Source organism: Nanorana parkeri, unplaced genomic scaffold, assembly GCF_000935625.1.
Source record: "Nanorana parkeri isolate BGI_ZX_2015 unplaced genomic scaffold, ASM93562v1 scaffold509, whole genome shotgun sequence".
NCBI lineage: Eukaryota > Metazoa > Chordata > Amphibia > Anura > Dicroglossidae > Nanorana > Nanorana parkeri.
Genome location: NW_017306777.1, coordinates 1086327 through 1105635, shown reverse-complemented (window position 1 = coordinate 1105635; position 19309 = coordinate 1086327). Strand labels below are relative to the sequence as shown.

At 43.9% G+C, this 19309-nt stretch overlaps 1 protein-coding gene across 1 annotated transcript in view; it reads right to left on the bottom strand.

Annotated features, from left to right (window-relative positions):
- Window positions 1-1011: 1011 nt before the first annotated feature.
- The window catches only part of LOC108790879 (guanine nucleotide exchange factor VAV2-like), a gene marked incomplete at its 3' end in the record, with an annotated part of 34646 nt that continues 16348 nt past the window's right edge, over window positions 1012-19309 (bottom strand). The window contains exons 5-9 of the mRNA XM_018561239.1: window positions 6337-6433; window positions 2905-2919; window positions 2415-2513; window positions 2149-2217; window positions 1012-1112 (exon numbers count right to left, since the gene is read on the bottom strand). Of these exons, the coding sequence (XP_018416741.1) occupies window positions 1012-1112; window positions 2149-2217; window positions 2415-2513; window positions 2905-2919; window positions 6337-6433 (381 nt within the window). The remainder of the gene's footprint in view (window positions 1113-2148; window positions 2218-2414; window positions 2514-2904; window positions 2920-6336; window positions 6434-19309) is intronic.

Sequence of the window (19309 nt, the reverse complement as noted above, 5' to 3'; positions counted from 1 at the left end):
CCCCCCCCCCCTTCTGCAATACAGGGACTTCTGAATTACTATCAGTGTCTGATAAGATAAACACCCTCCATGGTCTCCACTTCTGTATTAGGTTATTGTTTTTGCTTGTGTTCTGGATTTAGACAGTCAAATGTACAGAAGTTGATAAAAAGATCACAAGAAAAGTGACAAATAAAAACATGCTTCAGTCTTCATTGCTGCAAGTGGGAGCCAACCTGGCAGCTACTGGATTATCTGAACAGCTCCTACAATCATGATCCATTTCTCTGCTCTTCCTGATGCCCATATAAAATCTATAAGAGATTGGCACATTTACCTTTACCTTAGAGTTTGATACATACAAAAACAGATGTGAGAATTAAATGAAATTAGCTACAAATATATAAAATTGAGCACAGTTGCTGCACGCCCTCAGGGCATAAGGAGACAGAAAACAGCTAGACCAAACAGAACACAAAATCGATGATTGGTAGTTAACCCATCAAATGCTTACCTACCAAACCATTTGCATTTCCGCTTAGCCAGTCTCGTCATAAAGGCAACCCTACCAGACAGCAAAGCCAGGTGGATAACAACACCCTCTCTCTTATGGTTAGGTAATACAATAGTGTGACCCAACCAACCCCAGTCTGCACCTTTCTCTCCTATAAGGTTTACAATGTTATACTGACAGCACTGTGCAGTCAACGGAGTCCTGATTGGCTCAGAGTGCTGCCCCTCCTTGGATTCCGGCACTTATACTAGCTCCACATGAGAAAACACTTGTCACTTCTACATAAGGGGCTTCAGCTTTAATATGGCAATTTGCAGAATACAGTTACAATTCAGCAATGTCCTTTTTTTTTAATTATAACTTCAGGTTGTTAAACCTGCAATCATGAATTATCATGACACATCGCTTGGTCTGCGTAAAGTGCACTACATGTGAAGTTAGGGTTCAGTCATATTCTGCACAGGAATGTATGATGCACACATACAGAACGGTATAAACACAGCTTTCTGTCTTCTTACTTCTCCTTGTAGTCTAGGAAGACCTGGCCGATGGTGCTGCCGCCAGACATGATGGACATTTCAATTGTTCTCAGGAAATTGAAGTGGACTTTTATGAGGTCCTAGAGGAGATCAGAAGAAGAGATGGATAAGAAAAGACACCATGACCTACCGCCAAACACCGTGAGACGAAATACAGGCGCAACGTCTTTGAGGATACAGACACACACAGGAAATCTGGGATGATTGTCTGCATCAAATACTTATAGACCACCGACATGCATTATCTCAGGAAAAAGCTTCCAATGCACAGACAGTTCAGGATTAGATTATGTAATGTAGCCTAAGGCAGAGCATGCAATCAAATGCTCTCAGTAGAAAGGAAAACCACCATTTCCAAAGCAGTCTGGGTTACCTGAGACGTTCCCTACTATCATGAGGAAAACCACAATCTGCCAGATTTTACCATTCATGGCAACGGTTGAATCCGACAGATACAGGTGTATAGTACAGGTGCCAACTGCCCAGATCATCCAGGCAACAGGAAAGAGTAATGAGAAGACCTTCCAACACTGTATCGTCTATCCTGGCTATTTCATGGTAGATTTGCCATTAAAATCGGTGGCAACCTTAATATGAGCCAAATACCAGAAAAATTCTGAAATGGCCGTCGGCTTCTAAATGGATATGGGCACCTTAAGGAAGACGGACTCTGACTTCTTTATCGAGGAAACCATAGCAATAGTTGGGATGTGTATGGTGGATTTGCAAGTGAGTATGCAGCCAGATCTAGTGTAACCATCCTGCTCCAAAATATTTTTTCCTTGATACACTTTCGTGATCATTCCTTTCATAGTGCATAATGCATAGCAACGTAAGTGAGCTGAAAATAATGCTAACAGGCACCTCTAAGTGCTGGCTGGGTATGTGTAGGCATGGACATCTAGGAAAGTTGGGGCAAAAGATAAACCAAACTAATACATACCCCAACATTTCACTAGGAGTGAGAGATGCCACCTGGTAAAGGGTGTCTGATTTCCCAGGAGCAATGCCCCTTCCTAGTAAACTAACCGAGCAATGTGACAAAAACTGCATCCCCAAAAATAGGCACATTATCAGCAAAACCTCGTTATGTCAGTAAATAAATCTGCTTCTTACCTCCAAATTAATGAAAATGACAGCAGTCTCAGCAGGTGTAAGGAGCTGCTTTAGGGGTACCATGTAATTCTAGGAAGAAATGACAATAAATATTATTATAGGTAACAAAATAACCAAAGAATATAAAATACTGTCCTACAGCATACAGTACATGATGGACAAACCTGGATGGTATATCCACTAATACAATATAAAGACAAAATATGTCCAGGTGACCTATATTGTACTTCATGGCTAGATGTGATCCCACTCCACCTCAATCTCACCATTCTGATGTCTTCCAACGTCTTGTAATATTTGTCCTCTGTGTCACGAATTTCCAACAAGCAGCAATTCCTCTTATCGTCTTCTGTCATCCCCAGTTTCTGATGGAAGATAAACAGATCAATTAAACATATCATAAGAGGGAAAGAATTTCCTCCCAAGTTTTCCCTGCCAGTTGTCACTGCACAGGTCACTCCTCAACACAAGGGGAGAGGGCCGCACACATTCCATTGGACAGCTGTTGATGAACTACAGGCTCCAGTATGCTCTGCAATACTCTGGAGGAACCCAGAGTGGCCAGTCTTATTCTATAGGCCTTATAATTTCCCCAGGTGTAGGGCCCCTAGAGCTATAATCCCACTTCCTGGTACAGCATCCCCTTATGGAGGCATTGTGTACTGTCAACCTGTTAGCAGTCTGCGTAATTAGCGAAGAGCACAGGGAATAGCAGAGAGGTTTTGTGGTCTCTGTTTAGTCGGAGTAAATTCTTACCTGCATATACCTTATCTGAGGCATGGAAGGAAAGACACAAAACAGAGGAAAAAAAGATTTAATAAAAAATAACTGCACCAGCAGAAGTACTATAAGCCTAGGACCAGCTAATCATAGAGAGGATGTGGACCGAAAATAATACAAGTCTGCAATCCAAGGTATACCTCCAAGGTATTGTCCAACCACAATCTTTTTTAGCCTAGGAAGCACCATTAAAATCAGTACGATACAAGTAAACACATTCACAACTAAATCATCAACATAAATTCTTTACAAACACCAAAATGTTGACGCAGTTCTCTAATAGGAACATAAGAGGGTCCTCCCAGGCTGAGAATCGCTCTACTGGTCAGAGTACTAGTTCCAAACTGATTGCTCAACCTGGGGTAAGTACCTGTCCATTATACCTGTGCTTCCTTTCCCCCTATCGCTATGATGCTTACATAAAAACCCCAGGCTTTGGCATCTGCAGTCATTTTAGGGAATTATAGATAGCAAAATAAATGATGTTTTTGGGGAGCCTTTTAGGGAGATATTGTTGTACCAGTGTGTAGGCATAAATGAAGATCCCTGTTGAATCACATTTTCAGATTCTATTTTGTCAGTGTAATATTATGATTAAAGAAACATATGGTATGTATCTCCTAAGTAAGAATGTTCACTAAATAGGGTATAAGACCAGGCACACTACCAGAAGTAAATGATATGCCATCTAAAGGTTAACAGGTTAAAGATATTCCACTATATGATCATATTCTAGATGTATATTATATTAAAGAAAAAAAACATACATACTCAGGGGCGTCCCAAGGCTGGGTGACACCCAGAGCGGTAACCGAGTGTCACCCCGCCGAGACGTCACCACGCGTGGCAGTCTCCTGATACCTGACGGCGGCCATCTTGGTGATGGACGCCGGCAGAGAGAGGAGGGGACAGTCACCCGGCGAGATAAGGTATGCCGCCGGGTCCCCTCCTCTCTCCTGATACAGTAGGGCGTTCGGTCCATGACCGAGCACCAGACTTTTCAGAGGGGGGTGACACCAAAATGACTGAGTCATTTTGGTGTCACCACTCCTATGGTGTCAACCGGGTGCGGGCCGCACCCCCCTTGTGACGCCAATGTACAAACTATTAAATACAGTTAGAGACTTTAAAACATTTAATATACACTTTAACACATGTTTTGTCACTTGTTCATGAGACAAAGTTGCAAGTCACCTTTTCTTAGTAGGGTGTTAGCTGTTATCTTAAAATCATTGGAGAAATTGCCATTCTAGGAGTTTTTAGACTAAAACATGTATACGTGTGGACCAAATAATGCAGATTCAGGATGTATTGTTAAACTGAACAATGATGTAGCCCAGGGCTCAAAATTTCAAGTCCTGAGCTACTAGCCAGGCCTTAAGAGTCACTAGCCACCAGTTGCCCCACCTAACCCTTACCCTGCCCCGACCTTAACTCCGCCCCTAAACACACCCTCTTAAATAATCTTATGATAATTCTTATCTTATGATAGTTGCCGCTTGTAAACGGCAGATTAGGGATTCCTGCTGCAGGAAAACGCAAGTTCCTGACACAGGAATCTCTAATCACACCTGAAATATACTGTAGGTGTGAATGGGGCCTAATATACACATACACTAAAGGTGTCCATACACCTGCTGATTATCGAACGATAATCGCGGGTGATCCAGCGATCGTACGATAATCGGCAGGTGTATGGGCAGAGTGTGACCGCTTCTACTATAAGGTCGTACGACTTTCGTCTTGCAAGCACGCTGGAAAACCTGTCAAGCGCACACTGCCCACCCAGCACTGCAATCATCGGAAGCCCTGCTCTCAGCGGGGAGGGCTTGCGATGATCGCAAGTACGATCTGCCTGTCCAAGATGTGCAGATCGTACGAGATTTTAATGACCTCACAACCATTGCACAACGAAGGTCGTGCGATGGTGTAAGGTGTATGGGCAGCTTAAAGCACAATAATACACTGCTCAACAACGTCACATCCACCTTTGCGACCGTGTGCCTGACATATCAACTGGCGGTGGGCCACATAGTACCGGCTCGCGGGCCGGAGTTGGACCGCAAGTTGGTACTTGGAGACCCAAATTTCCACTCGCCCTCACCTTATTTTTACTCGCAAAATGCGAGCAGGCGAGTGGAATTTTTGAGCCCTGATGTAGCCTAATCTTTATCTTGATGTGTGGACCTTTATAAGCTGTATGAACTACAGTGGGGTTGGAATTGGCATGACAGACTAAGGCCTTTCCCCACACGCGTGTGTCAAATGAACCTTTTATCTGATTTGGATCTACTCACATACTGTTGCTGCTTTGCTCTTAAAATTCCCTTATCACCAGGTGTTTGAGAATTGTTTCTATAACAAATATTCTTGCCTGGAGGGCCACCTTTGTAATACCACATTCCTTTGATCGTCTTCTGTAGGGAGTTTAATATAATGAGATGAAAGTAATTGGTGCTAATACATCTGACAGCTGGTGGCTTGGAGTTGTATGGTAGAAACTAAGTAATTCTTCTATGGGAATTAAAATGCACTTTTTGAAACTTTACATAAAAAAAAAAATTTGATATTGCACACTAGAGATTTGTATCTCAATTCCTGGACCTCTAACAAGGCTGGCTGTGTTGGCTAAAAAAAAAAATGGTAATTGCATTAGAATTTTTTTTAATGGAATATGTGTTTATAATTAATACAATAAAGTAAATGATATCTTTTCAAGTATCATACTGATTTAGTGATGCTTTTGTCTGCATCTTCTGCACTTGGAAGAATCCTGTTGGGAGTTGTAGTTTAATTACAGTTGGCAGCTGCAAGTTGAAATAACTTCATTCTATAATATGTAAGTGCTGCTGTGCCTGCGGCGAGGACCCTGACAAGCACATGTACAGTTCTGTCGGAGATGATTCGGCGTACAGACATGTCCAGTACAGGGAGTCAGCATCTCCTGAGCTTCATCTTTAACATTTGCCCTTTTCAGCTCCTCCATGCTTGTCAGCTGCCAGCAGGCAATGTGGAAGTGTTCTAGGCAGGGGGCTGCTCGGTTTCCACATGATTGCAGACGTTAGCTGTCTGCCCCAGGGCAACTGGAAAAGGGACAGCAGGGGGTTGAAGAGAAGAGCGTACATGGAGATCCGCAGATCGCACAGCGCCAACCCTCCTTTTTCTAAGCTAAGATCATCAAGGTGCTTAACAACTGCAGAATACATCAGAGCTATATAATTTAGAGCGTAAGCACCACTGGTGCATGGAGTGATGTGATTGGGTTCTACTGCAGAATACATCAGAGCTATATCAATTAGAGTGTAAGCACCTCTGGTGCAGGGAGTGATGTGATTGGGTTCTCTGTACAGCACTGAGGAATATGTCAGAGCTAAATTCAGCACCACGCAATTATTTATAGAATCTCACCATCGGTTGTTGGTTCTCCACCTTGATGATGTCTTCGTAAATGTCATCCTCCTCACAAGGTACATCATAAGTGTCGTTCTCACCCAAGTCATGTTCACTGAATAGAATAACAAAAGGAGATTAACAATAAACCTTTCTAACACTTAGAATATAGAAAGGCTCAAGAAAGCATCATAAAAATGTGTCAGGATTCACATAACACACTGATAACTTACAGTGTAACTTCAGACAAAACCTTTGTCCCACTGGACACAGGAAATTCTTAAACGTTTGGGTTATATTGCTCCCTTATAGAAGGTCTAGATACTGTAGGCCAACTCAAGGTATAACTGTTGCTACTACCAGTGTGTCTGTTTTTTTTGCTAGTGTCCTAGGAGAATGGTTGTCTTTTCTTCAACTCTGCTGTTTTAAAATCTAACCCAAGATTTCCCTAGCTTTTTTCCTACTTCACTTTTTTCTTTAATCAAGGACTTCTCTACACTACTGCTGCAGATCTCCGCTCCCAATTTAGAGCTATCTGGCACAGCCTGGCTTTTAAACTGTACCACATCCTGACCACACTGGACTAGATCCTGGCGGGCTAGCCTTGAAGTGACCTTTGGGCAATGGGTTTTATGTGTGGCGCTTTTCAGGCTCTGTGGCAACAACATGTCTAATTCTAAACATGGGGGAGGACAGTCCTATTGTATTGGGTGCTCCCAGCTCACTTTCTACTAACAGCTCAGGGGCTGCTTACTAGTACGCCAACATATGGTTCTGACGTCTGCAGCCTGGAGCCATGTTGTCCTTTGCTACTACAGCCTCTGCCCTCCTTGCAATCCTCCTTTGCTCCACTAAGTGTAGCTGGGTTCACTGCCTCCTCCTTGGCTAAGTTTTTTGGTCATTCAGGACTAACCTTACCTGTCTCACCTTAACTGGGCAACTACTATAATGGAGGAGGATGCACCTGTCTTTAAGGACTTAACCAATAAGTGGTTGGAAGCCCTTTCTAGTACTTCGAACTTGCTGGTTGATCCTTCTCTGCACCCAATTCTAGCTGTGACTTTATTTGGTTAAAACATGTCTGACTGGTCAAATCCCTTAAAGGGATATATCCACTGCTGCCATTCATCCTTTGCTCACTGAACAAATGGTTGTAACAAAATTTGGTTGCGACAGTTTACTGGAGTCCGGTTTTATTTCTTACATTTGTCTTCTGTTTGTGCATACGCATAGGGCCATGGTCGGCGGACCGTACTCACTGGCAATGGAGGCTCTGGGGTTTTTGGGACTGCAAGGCACTGATAGAAGACAGGGTGACACCAAAGGCTCAGAAGTCAGGAAGAGTAGGGATCAGGATGTCTGCACGATTGGTGAGGGTTTAATAGAGGTGCCAGAGAGTCTAAGAAGCTCCAGGTATTCAGCAGAGCTCCCCGTACGGGAGACGGGCTTCGCTGAAGGACAGCTCCCAGGTTGCGGCCCTCTAACACACACACGTAGACACAGCTGACAGAATTCTGCAGAGGCTACAAGATCACTAGGAAAGTGGGATGCAATAGCTGAGGGTTAGGCGTAACACCAGGGCTTGGAATGCACAGACTCAAGCGAAGTGAGACCGTGGTAGCGCAGAGGTTCAGAAATCAGTGGTGCACAGAGGAGGAAGTCCATTACTGCACTGAGATACAGGAATCATTGGCTCACAGAGGAGAAAGACAGTGCAGCACTAAGGTTCAGGATTCACTAGTAGGGAGACAGTTGTAGCACTGCTGCACAAAGGGAACTTGCTCAATAGGCGAATGCATGGCACACAGAAGCAGGAATGCTGGCACTTGGAGAGCATGCAGGTGTGGTGATGTCGGCAGCTCAGACAAGCACACTGTTGAATGACTGTAGTATGATGTGCACACAAATGCTGTAACGTAAGGAGCCTCTCACAGTGATCAGTGCACAGGAGTACAGGCACAAAAGAAGTCTCTTTGAATAAACACAGGAACACAATAGGATGCGGTTCCCTAAATGGCAGACCATGGTCCGGATACAGACCCAGTAGCGGTTCTTTCTGGACCACACAGGTCCCTACTCCTCTTCAGTCATTGGTTGCTTGGCCCTCAGCGTTCCTAGCAACCAATGATGTCAGCTTTGTTTCCCAACCAGCATTAAGGGAGGACAGAAGAATATTATCTTCTGTCCTCCCCTGCAGCCCGAAGTCTGCCCCCCCTCCTGGCTCCTCACCTCCCAGCTACTCCTATGCTCCCCTCCCAGCACCACCTCTTAACCCCTCCCAGTACCTCTTCCATCTCCATAACGAATATAACAGCAGCATTTTAGAGGGGCACTCTAGGGACAACCAGTATAAGGGGCCACTCTGATAGGGACAACTACTTATTTGTTGTCCTCAACAGAGTGCAACCTAACATTAGCTGCCCCCATCAGAATGCCCACCAACATTAAATAAAAAAATAAGGGAGCACTCAGATGGGAACAGACAATGTAAGGATGCACTCTAAAGGGGATAGCTAATTATTATTATTTTGGGTGTCCCCATCAGAGTGCCCCATTACATTAAATACAAAAATAAGGGAGCACTGTGATGGAGAAACCCAATATAAGGGGGCACTCTGATGAGGAAAAGCAATGCAAGAGGGCACTCTGATAGGGATAACTAATTATTATTATGATATTGGGTGTCCCCATCAGCATTCCCCCTTATATTGGGTGTCCCCATCACAGTGCTCCCTTGTTTTTGTATATATTGTAAGGGGGAACTTGGATTGGGACACCTAATCTAAGGGGGCACTCTGATGGGGACAACTAAAGTAAGAAGGCTCTAATGTGGGGACATCTAATTTAAGGGGGCACTGTGATGGGGACATCTGGTGTAAGGGAGCACTCTTATGTGGAGAACTAATGCAAGGGGGCACTCTGATGGATGCTGCACCTTTTTTCAGTGAGGCCAGCCACGCTGTATAGGCGCTTTGCCTATAGAACTTAATGAAATTTAACTTGTGACATTTCAATAAAGTTCTAACAAAAAATGTAAACAAAGTACGATGCTCCGGGATTAGTGCATCAGCACTGTGTCTGGGACAACACACCAGCAGCTGTGCCTTGTAGTGCAGCTGCTGGGGTGATTGCAGCCTAAATGGCAGACCACGGTCCAAAAAACGGACTAAGTAACCGTTTCGTTTAGACCATGATTGAGACCTAGGCTTGTAGAAAATGTAAGTCACCTGACCTCCATGAATTTTAATTCACTACCCCTGCACTAGGAGCACAGAGGAATCTAAAGGAGACACTGGAAACAGCAATAAAGGGATAACAACAGGTCACAAGGATCCTTGGGAAGCAAAATGTAACCTTCAGGAGACAGAGGTTCCAGCAGCTAGTGTACTGATGTTGCTCGAATGTTGAGCAACAGTTACACTAGCCCTTTAATACAGAGGATCTGAATGGACTAGCTTCAGAGCCTGCGATTGGCTGGAAGTGAATTAACACGTACAAATGAAGAAAAAAAAAACAGATGATGGAACATAGCACAGGTAAGTGTGACACATAAGTCCTTTGGCTAAAGTACAAGGTTGCGGAGCTCTCTTGTAAGAAGCATTGGATCCGCGTGACCCGCAAGGGACAGATCTTCAGACTGGCTCTTGATAATTTTATCAAGGATGCTAATGGTTGCAAGAACACTCACCTTCCTTAGTATAAGAAGCCTAAGGAACAGACTGAAAAGTCAGCTCCCTCTCTGTGCTCATCAAGAAGTGTCCCTTTCGTTTCTCAACATCCTCAACTTCAATGTTGAGCCAACCTCCCCACCACCACCGAGCCTGGCTCCCTGTCCACCTTCAAGTCTGGCATTCCGAGCCTGCCATATTCTTAGACAAGCCTTCCTGCATTAAAATTTCCCCCCACTTCTCACAGTGTTGGGACATCTGTTGACCTTTGTGGGCACTTGGATAGTTTCTGTTTCAGGTACTTGAGTGCAGGAGGTGGTGTCTCAGGGCTACAAACTCAAAGATGTGTTCCCTGCCCCCTCCTTGTGTTCTCACTTCCTACCTTCATGTGCCTCCACACAGACTAGGGTCTTCTGGATCAGAGTATCTGGTCCCTGTGGTAGAATGGTTTCAGGGGTTTATTCCAGCCTATTCCCAGTTTCAAAATCCAGGTGGGATTCATCCTATCTTAGACCTCAAGGCACTAAATGTTTACATTTGGGTCCAAACGTTTTGGATGGAATCCCCCAGATCTATGAATGCCTCCCTTCACCATGAAGACTTACTGGCTTCTGTGGACATAAAAGATGAATAATTACATGTGTCCATCATTCCAGAACATTACAACTACACTACTTCCAATCCTGGACAGAACTGCATGTTCCATCCCTGTCAGCTTTGTACATTCTAGGCATAGACAACTGGCAAGCAGATTTCCTTGACCGGCAGCATCTGGACCCAAGGGAGTGGTCTCTACAGTACTGGTGCCGCAGGTGGGAGATGCCAGATGTGGATCTCCTGGTTTTCAGGTTCAACAACAAGCTGGATAGGTTTGTACCCAATGTCAGGGATTTAATAATGGAAGCAATAGATGTTCTGGTGGCTCAGTGAGATTAGTACACCCTGATCTATGCCTTTCCTCACCTGAAGCTTCTTCCTCATCTGCTCTGCAAGATCAAAATGGAGGGAATTCCAGGGATTCTCATTGCTCCAGACTGGACTAGGTGGATGTGGTACACTGACCTGGTATGGCTTCAAGCAAACACACTGTGGGCCCTACCACACCATCCAGATCTACTGTCCCGGGGCCAATTTGCCTTCCTGCTTCTCAGTCACTTGCTTTAATGGTATAGGTTGTGAAGATTCTGAGGGACAGGGGCATGTGTGATTTTGTGATTCCTATGATGCTCCAGGCTAGACAGTCTACCGACTGCAAATCTATCATCAGATTTAGAAAGCTTACTTTACTTTGTGTGAGTCTAGGGGCTTTTATCCCAAAGGTGTCTTCGTGGGAAGAATTTTCTCCTTCCTGCAGCTGGGTCTGGACCAGTGTTTGGGTCTCAGAACCATTAAAGGCCAAGTCTCTGTTCATTACATTCTATTTTAGAGATTGTTGACCTCTCACTCTTTGATTAAGACCATTGTCCATTCCGCTGTGACTCTGTGGGATCTGAATCTGGTTTCAGAAACTGCCATTTGAATCCATTAAAGACATTACTCTTTCTACTCTCTCAGAAGCTTATTTTCCTTGTTGCTTTTACCTATGCAAGGCAATTGCCTGAACTGGTGGCCTTATCTTGCAAAAAAAAAAACTTTTTGGTCTTGCATAGGGAAAAAAAACAGAAATATTATCTCCTGTTCATTTGTCTGGCTCCAGTTAATCAAATGGAAATTTCACTCCATTGTCTGGATGTGGTTCAGGCTGTGTGCATTATGTCTCACCCGGTGTTTCTTTCAGAAAGACCGATTCCTTTTTATTATCATTCCGGATAGGCTCCACAAGGGCACCCCCAACGTCTAATACCACCATCTTTAAGTCGCTCAGGCAGACCACTGTTCAGATGTATGGTCTCAAGGAGCTATGTTTTGCCTGTCCCCTCCGTTGGACTGATTTTGGACACCTCGAAATTTTAAAGTGTATTTCTATTTTTGCAATAAAATTTGAGAAAACACCACTATATGTTTCTTATGTGTTCCCATTCGCACAGAATACCTAAAATATATATATATATATGTATTTAAAATATTTCTTACCTTTCTAATGGTATGTTTGCACATAACTCTGCACTATTCATATATATATGAATAGTGCAGAGTTCTCATTTAAGTCACTTGAACAGTAACATTCAAATTTCTATTGCTGGGTATTTGTCAGTGCTGCCATTAGTGCAGAGATCCCCCCATAAGGTGACAGGTGGTGCCGTCAGGATGTTTGTGTGGACGCAGCACTCCTAATTTGTCCCAGGGTGAGGCGCACACAAAAGGGACATCCCCTTTTCTTTGTGCATGTGTGCCCAGCGCACATTCTGCATTCACAAGGCATCTGCCAGGAGTGTGTGCTGGGCTGGCACAAGACAGAAAGGCAGATTACATGATGCCAGGAGAGGGAGCATGAGACAGCACAGGGATTTATCAATAAGCCCTACTCCTCCAGGGAAGAATGATGGAACACCGCAATCTAAAGTTAACTAAATTTCCAGATTACGAGCCACCATATTGTATGGCACTAAAAGGACCAGGTGCAAAGTAAAGCTGAAAGGAAGATACTTACAGTTCAATCACAATATTATTTATTTGTGTTTATTGCATTCACAATAAAGGAATACTAAGTATACAAATTAACAAGGATACAACAAAAATACTTTTCTGACCAAATCTAAAAGAAAAAAAAAACTGTATTGAGTTAATAAATAACAAATATTTGTAAATTTTAAAGCACAATGAGCTTATAGCAGAAGGGAGAAAGCCAACGACCTATGACATACTGAGCTGGCCAGCTAGAAACAGTTGTGTTCTGCCGTATGCCATACATCAGTGGCAGGGATAGGGTTCATTTAAAAGGCTTGTTCCAATTCACAAGAGTGTTCACACCTCTAAATCGCCGCCAGGTGCAGATGGGGAAACATCACACAGCAGACTGGTATGTGCGAAGTGATCTGCCGCAAACTTGATGCAAAAAGATCATTAAATTTGTACTGAGATTAGATAGAAAAAAAGGTTGGTGACATCACCCAGGCAACTGCCACAGGCCACTGCAATTTCACAAGAAGGCATTTTCAGAGAAAAGGGCATCAAGTTAGCAAGGTTATACATCGGCGCGTGTCCCCCACTGCAGCAATGACATGCTGCTCTACCGACAACCCTGACATTGCCACAAGGCCATTCCGTCTCAGCTGGGAATTTCTGAATGTCACTCTGTATATTATACACCTTAAAGACTGCGTAGAAAAAATAAATACGTTTTTAATGATTTTCCATACAGCTACTAGAAGAAAATAAGTTCACTTTAGTTTAATGTGGAGTCGCAGTCATTATAACTGTTCTTAGGCAAGAAAGGAGGTTCTCATGTACCACATGGCAAAATCAACTTGTCAAAAGTTGTAATGCAGCCTAACTGGAGTTTAGCTTCCTCCCCGTGTAATTTTTCCAGCTGGTGCACACGTGCAGTTGATAGGAGGTTGAATACAGACACTGGAAGAGCAATAACAAAGGCAACATGAAAATACTATGAGAATTAGACTGTATCCTGAAACTTAGAGGAGTGTGTCGCATTGTCTGGGTGTGTAGTGGGATTTCCGCACCGCCTGCCCTTCTTGCAGTTAGGATCTTGTCATATGGCAGTGAAACTCACCAGCCTCAGCACCGCAGCTAACTGCAGATTCATTTTTCGACACTTAAGGGATACCCCTGAATCTGGATGTGTTATTACACCACAAAGTTGCAGATGAGAGATCACGGGACCCTTTTCATTTCTTTGATTCTGGTCATTTTCTAGCTGCTGCAGGATAGAGGTAGGATCCATGATGCAGGTGGGTAGTGTGATAGTAAAACAGTGATCTCAACCTGAAAAGTAATTTCAGGGAGGTGTCCTTTTTATTTAAAAGTAATTTGCAATAACAAGCTGGCTATTGCACCCCCCCTCTGCTGCTGTTAATCAGCAGAAGAGGACCTGATGAAGAACTTCAGGTCCACCTCTGCTCATTGACAGCAGCAGTGGGCGGTTGCAATAGCTAGTCTGCTATTGGCTATTGCAAATTGACAAAGCCAATAGCAATCAAGCTATTCATTTATATGCTCTTTTTTTTTTTTTTTTTACTCTGACGGCGGACGGTGGCTCCGATGTCAGAATAATGAAAAAAAACCCCCAGACAGCAGGGAAAGGTTTACTCTGCTAGATCGAGCAGAGTAAACCTTTCCGGGATAAAATGTCTCTCTCCCGGGCGGCCAGAAGCCGCTATGTAATAGCGGGAGACTCCCGAAACATCCAGGGGAGTTGGGATGTCTGGTACACTTGCAATACAGTGCTTTGATACCTTCTATAATGTCTGTGAATGGACTTGTGTAGCTGGGTAAATAAAGCATGCTTTCAAGTGCATTCAGCTTGTGTTTGAGGTCGATTTTTTGGGGGCTTCAGGTTTGTTGAATGTAACTGCCTCTATGTGCACCTGCTCTCAACTTATGTATTACTATAGATTTAGAGTTAGGCCTGGTTCACACCTAGGAGTTTTTGAGCAGTTGAAAAAGCACTTTTAAATGCCTAAAACAAGAAATCCCATGACTTTCAATGGCCCTGGTTCACACCTGAGCAGAAAAACGCCAGCAGAAAAAAGCCAAACGCCCGAAAAAGTACAGGAGCTTCTTGGGGCAGTTAAAAGCGTGTTCTTGCCCCATAGGACTTCAATGGAAATGCCCAAAAACGTACAGTAGAAGCATGTTGCGCATTTGCGTGAGCATTTTTGCACTTTTAAACGTGCGTTCAATTGCCTGCAATGTTTCATGAGCAATGTTTTGCACAAGGCGCAAATAACCGCATGCTGCTCAAGTACATACAAATGCACAAAAATGGTGCCGCCTAAGTGTGAACCAGGCCTTAGGGACCACGCTTTACAGAGGTGCCTTGACATGTATTTGTGATTGTAAGCAACATAAACCTCTGTTTTTTAAATGGATTTCTTTTGGATGGACGAGCTGAATTTTTGTATTGCTCTGAGATCAAGTTGATTAGCTTCAGAATTTCATTTGAGTTCCTCACAGGTGCATTTGACCTGCACTGGACCTCCTCCTAAAGCTGGCCATACACTTTACAACCATCGCAAGACTTTCGTCTTGCGTTGGTTGTAAGGTAATTAAAAGCTCGTACGATCTGCCCATCTTGGACAGGCAGATCGTACTTGCGATCATCATAAGCCCGCCCCAATTTTTGGCTGCTTTTCAAACATGTTCGTAAGACAAAAGACGTGCAACCGCACAGTAGAAACGATCGCACGCCTTCCATGCACCTGCCGATTTTTGTACAATTGCGGGATTTCCCGCGATTATCATACAATAATCGGCAGGTGTATGGCCACCTTTACTGGCATTTGACTTCTTCAAGTTACTTTGAACTCCGGCTGACTCCGGGACAAAAGCAGTTCTGATGCAAACAAAAGCCCATATACACAGGTGCTTACAAGTCAAAATAAATCCCAGCTGTCATTTATTTGAATGAGAAAAAGATAATTAAAAAATAAAAATCTGATTGGTTTCTGGAGGAAAATGTTTTCTCTTTTGAAAAAGGTTTAGATCTTTGACTATTCCAAACTTGCTTCTTAGAATATGACAGAATGCCTCATGGGCACCAGAGAGGGATATGACAGCTGTGCTCTGGGCTGTCTGTACAAGCATTGTATATTTGTTGTTTTCATAGCTTGGCATCTTGTCTACATCTCTCCAGTATATGTGAGCACAGACAGGTATGAACTATATTAATGACCATCACTGGCTGCTGCACACAGGTCATGGATTTTTGCCCTCGTGACGGTCCGATATATCAGGCCAAGGATGATCAGTCAGGATCACATGACAATGTCGGCTGGACGCTGCCATCTGTTGGCTCTGCTGTGTCTATAATTGAAAGTGGCTCTTCTCATACAGCCATCTGTCTAGCCAGCACCAGGCACAACCTTACTTCCCATGGGAGCTTGAGGCTCACAGCACTGCACCCTGGAAGTGGAGCTAAGGAAGGGTGGACTATACTGGTAATGCTATTTCAACATGTTAGAACGTATCCAAATCCTAATAGCATAGATTCCATTGTAGAAATCACTTGCTGATCCTTGTTGTTCTACAACGCAGACTCTACTCTGTCCATGGAGGCAGAAGATGTCAAAACAAATTGCAGTGTGATCTGCTTGTTCTGCATTGCCAAACTTTTATGCAAAACCAGACAAAATAATGTTTCTAGCTTTTAGGTTAGAATAAAACCTCTGCCAGGTTTTTGTTGCTGTCCTGGTGAATTATCTCACATGCTGACACACAGGGGTTCACTGGGACAGGAAGTAGAGGTTATTACTCCCCCCCCCCCCTATCTATTTGTTGTCTATTTTAGTCAAAGTGTTCGCTGACAATTTGCCACAGCCGGGTGCCACTTTTGCTACAGCTATGCCAAGGATCAAATTTTCCCAGAGTATTCTTTGTCTTCACATTATTTCAACTTCTCTTGGTGAACCTGACTCTTTTCCAGATCTCATCCTAAACAGCTGACTGGCCTTATTCTTACTCATTTACAGCAGACAGCAGCTGGTCCCAGTTTCTATTTGAATGGACATAGAACATGACAGAGTAACCGCTTTCAGTTTTTGGGTGGATGCTGGTTGGTTGAATCACCCATTGACCTCTGATGTTGCAGGGACTGTCTGCTGTAACTACTGACCCCTCCCATTCTATTTCCACAGCATAGAGAGCTCCGTTTACTGCATTCTCCAGAAAGAAAGAAAATATGACAGCCAGGCAACTAGCATTTTCAAAAAATGAAGTGGAAGGCTCCATCTTTCTCTCATGACAGTTTTCCTTTAAGATCAGAAAAAAAAACCCTCTCCGAGAGGTTTCCATCACACGGTTGGCTGAGCAGTTTAGATTTTCTGCGCACGTACGCAGCGCAGCCCAGCCAACAGCTGGATTCACCCTCAGGCTGCAAGTCGGGAGCTGTGGACCTTGTTGCCCAGAGGGTAGAACATGCTGAAATGAATATTCAAGAGCAGGATGGAGTGTCCCGATTTTACAAATGACAAAAAAGGCTTATTTAAAAGCAACTTTGTCATGAAAAAAAAATTCTGTAAAATGAGAATAATTGGCTTACCTGAAAAGCTACATGGCAGAAGAGTATTTAGCATCATCAAACTTTCAGGTGTGTCAGATACGTGGCCCACCTCTATGCTTTGTCATTCCACCAGCCGGCTGCTATGTCATTACTGTGTCCTGTAGTAACATGGCTGGCAGGTGGAATCACAGTGCACAGTGGGGAACCAGGCATACAACACTCTGTGATCTGTGTTGTATGGTGAAGATTCTTTAGCCAGCATAGGTCTTTACGGGTGGAAGGTAAGCATGAAATCTTTTCTTTTGAAAAGTTTAATTTCTTTTTTCTCAACAGGGTGCAAAGTGGCCTATGAAGGAGAATCACCAAGGCCGAAATGTAGCCCTTGATGGTACTCAAGGCCAAGCATTGGTTTAGACCAGACTAGAGGAAAGCAAAATGCCTTCCAGGTGCAATAGTGGACCATGCAAGAGGTCCACAACCTAGTTTTCAGAAACATAGGGATGACAGCTTCCAAGAGGCCTTTTGTTCTTCAGGAACTTGGCTTCAACAGCCAGGTCGTTAAAACCAGTGATTAAGAAGCATGGTGGAATACCAGGCCCTGGCACAGTAGGTTTGGATGCCAGGAGTTTGAACAAGTCCGTGTACCACAGCCTTCTGTGTCTGTTGGGAACAATAAGGATCACTAGAATGCCCTCTGTCCCCATTCGTGGAAAGTAGCCGAGGCAAGAGTTTTAGATAAACGAAGGCATAATTTAAGCCAAGCGAATCCCGGTGACTTCCTGTGCACACTGAATCCTAGGGCTTGGGAATTACTCTGCAGCAGTTGTATACTTGGAAGACTGGGATATCCTGGATCGTTACTGATATTATCTATGGAACTGTTACCCTGGATAGTTACTGATACTAATTGAAGTGAGGGGATACCAAGAGGAAGCCAACACTATCCTAAAACGATATATGACCATTATCCATTCACTGAGGGTGAATAAGGAGCACTGTAAGTAGCTCTGAAGATTGATGTGTGAGTCAGTCACGAAGTGGAGTGATTTATGGATTTAGTTGTCTTGTCACTTTTATATTTAATATAGTGGACTTTATTATAAGAATTTGCCATTTTGCACGTCACTATTATGAATGTTTTTTAATGAAAAATATTCACATTTATATTCATAAGCACTTGAATTTGGTGGAATATCACATTGTGCTATAAGGAAGGAATTTTTTGATGGTGTTTTTATGCGTGTTTTAAGCCTACAAGCACAGTGCACTATTTATTCAGGTCGTTAAAACCAGTGATCAAGAAGCAGGGTGGAGTACCAGGCCTTAGCACCGTAGGTTTGGATGATCTAGAAGTGCCCACGGGATGTCTGTCAGGGGTTTGACCATGTCTGCGTACCACAGCCTCCTGTTTCGGTTGGGAGCAATCAGGATCACTAGAATACCCTCCGTCTCCCTCCTGGAAAGTAGCCAAGGCAAGAGTTTCACAGGAACTAAGCCATCATTTAAGCCAAAATGTTCCCATGGACCAATGCTGGTCCTAGCGGCAAACCTCCCCAGCTTGTTGTTGAACATGGACACCAGTAGATCCCAGTACAGTTATCGGTAAGGGGGAATACAGCATTAAAGGGCTAACCGAACTGCCCTGAGCTCCAGCTCCCTTCCTTCAGTCCACCTGAAGGAAGGGAATTGAGAGTGAAGCAATAGGATCTTATTCTGAGGAAGAAATACCCTGGGCAGAGCTGTATTCAAGACCAGGCCCAGCTACTGCAAAGTGATGGGAGAGTTCCAGCAATGGGTTCTGGAGATGCTGGACCCATCTGAAGCTCTGCAGGTTTTGTATGGTGCAATGAATGTTGGACGACAAGGCTTGAGCAAACTGTTCCCTGAGGAGCAAGTCATCCAGGTACCTCACCATGGGGATCCCCTAAAACTGAAGCAGAGCCAGCACAGGGGCCAACACCTTGATGAAGACCCGAGGCGCAGAGAAACAAACTGGTAGTGTTGCATGCCCATAGCAAAACGCAGGTAGCACTGATGGGCAGACAAGTTGGGGGTGTGCAAAAATGTATCCTTAATGTACACTGAGGCCAGAAAATCTCCCAGGTAAAATGAGGCAATGACAGAGTGGGCAGATTCCATACAGAACTTTTGGACTTGTGGGATTTTTGGGAATTCATTGAGCATTTAGAATAGGGCAAACCCCCCC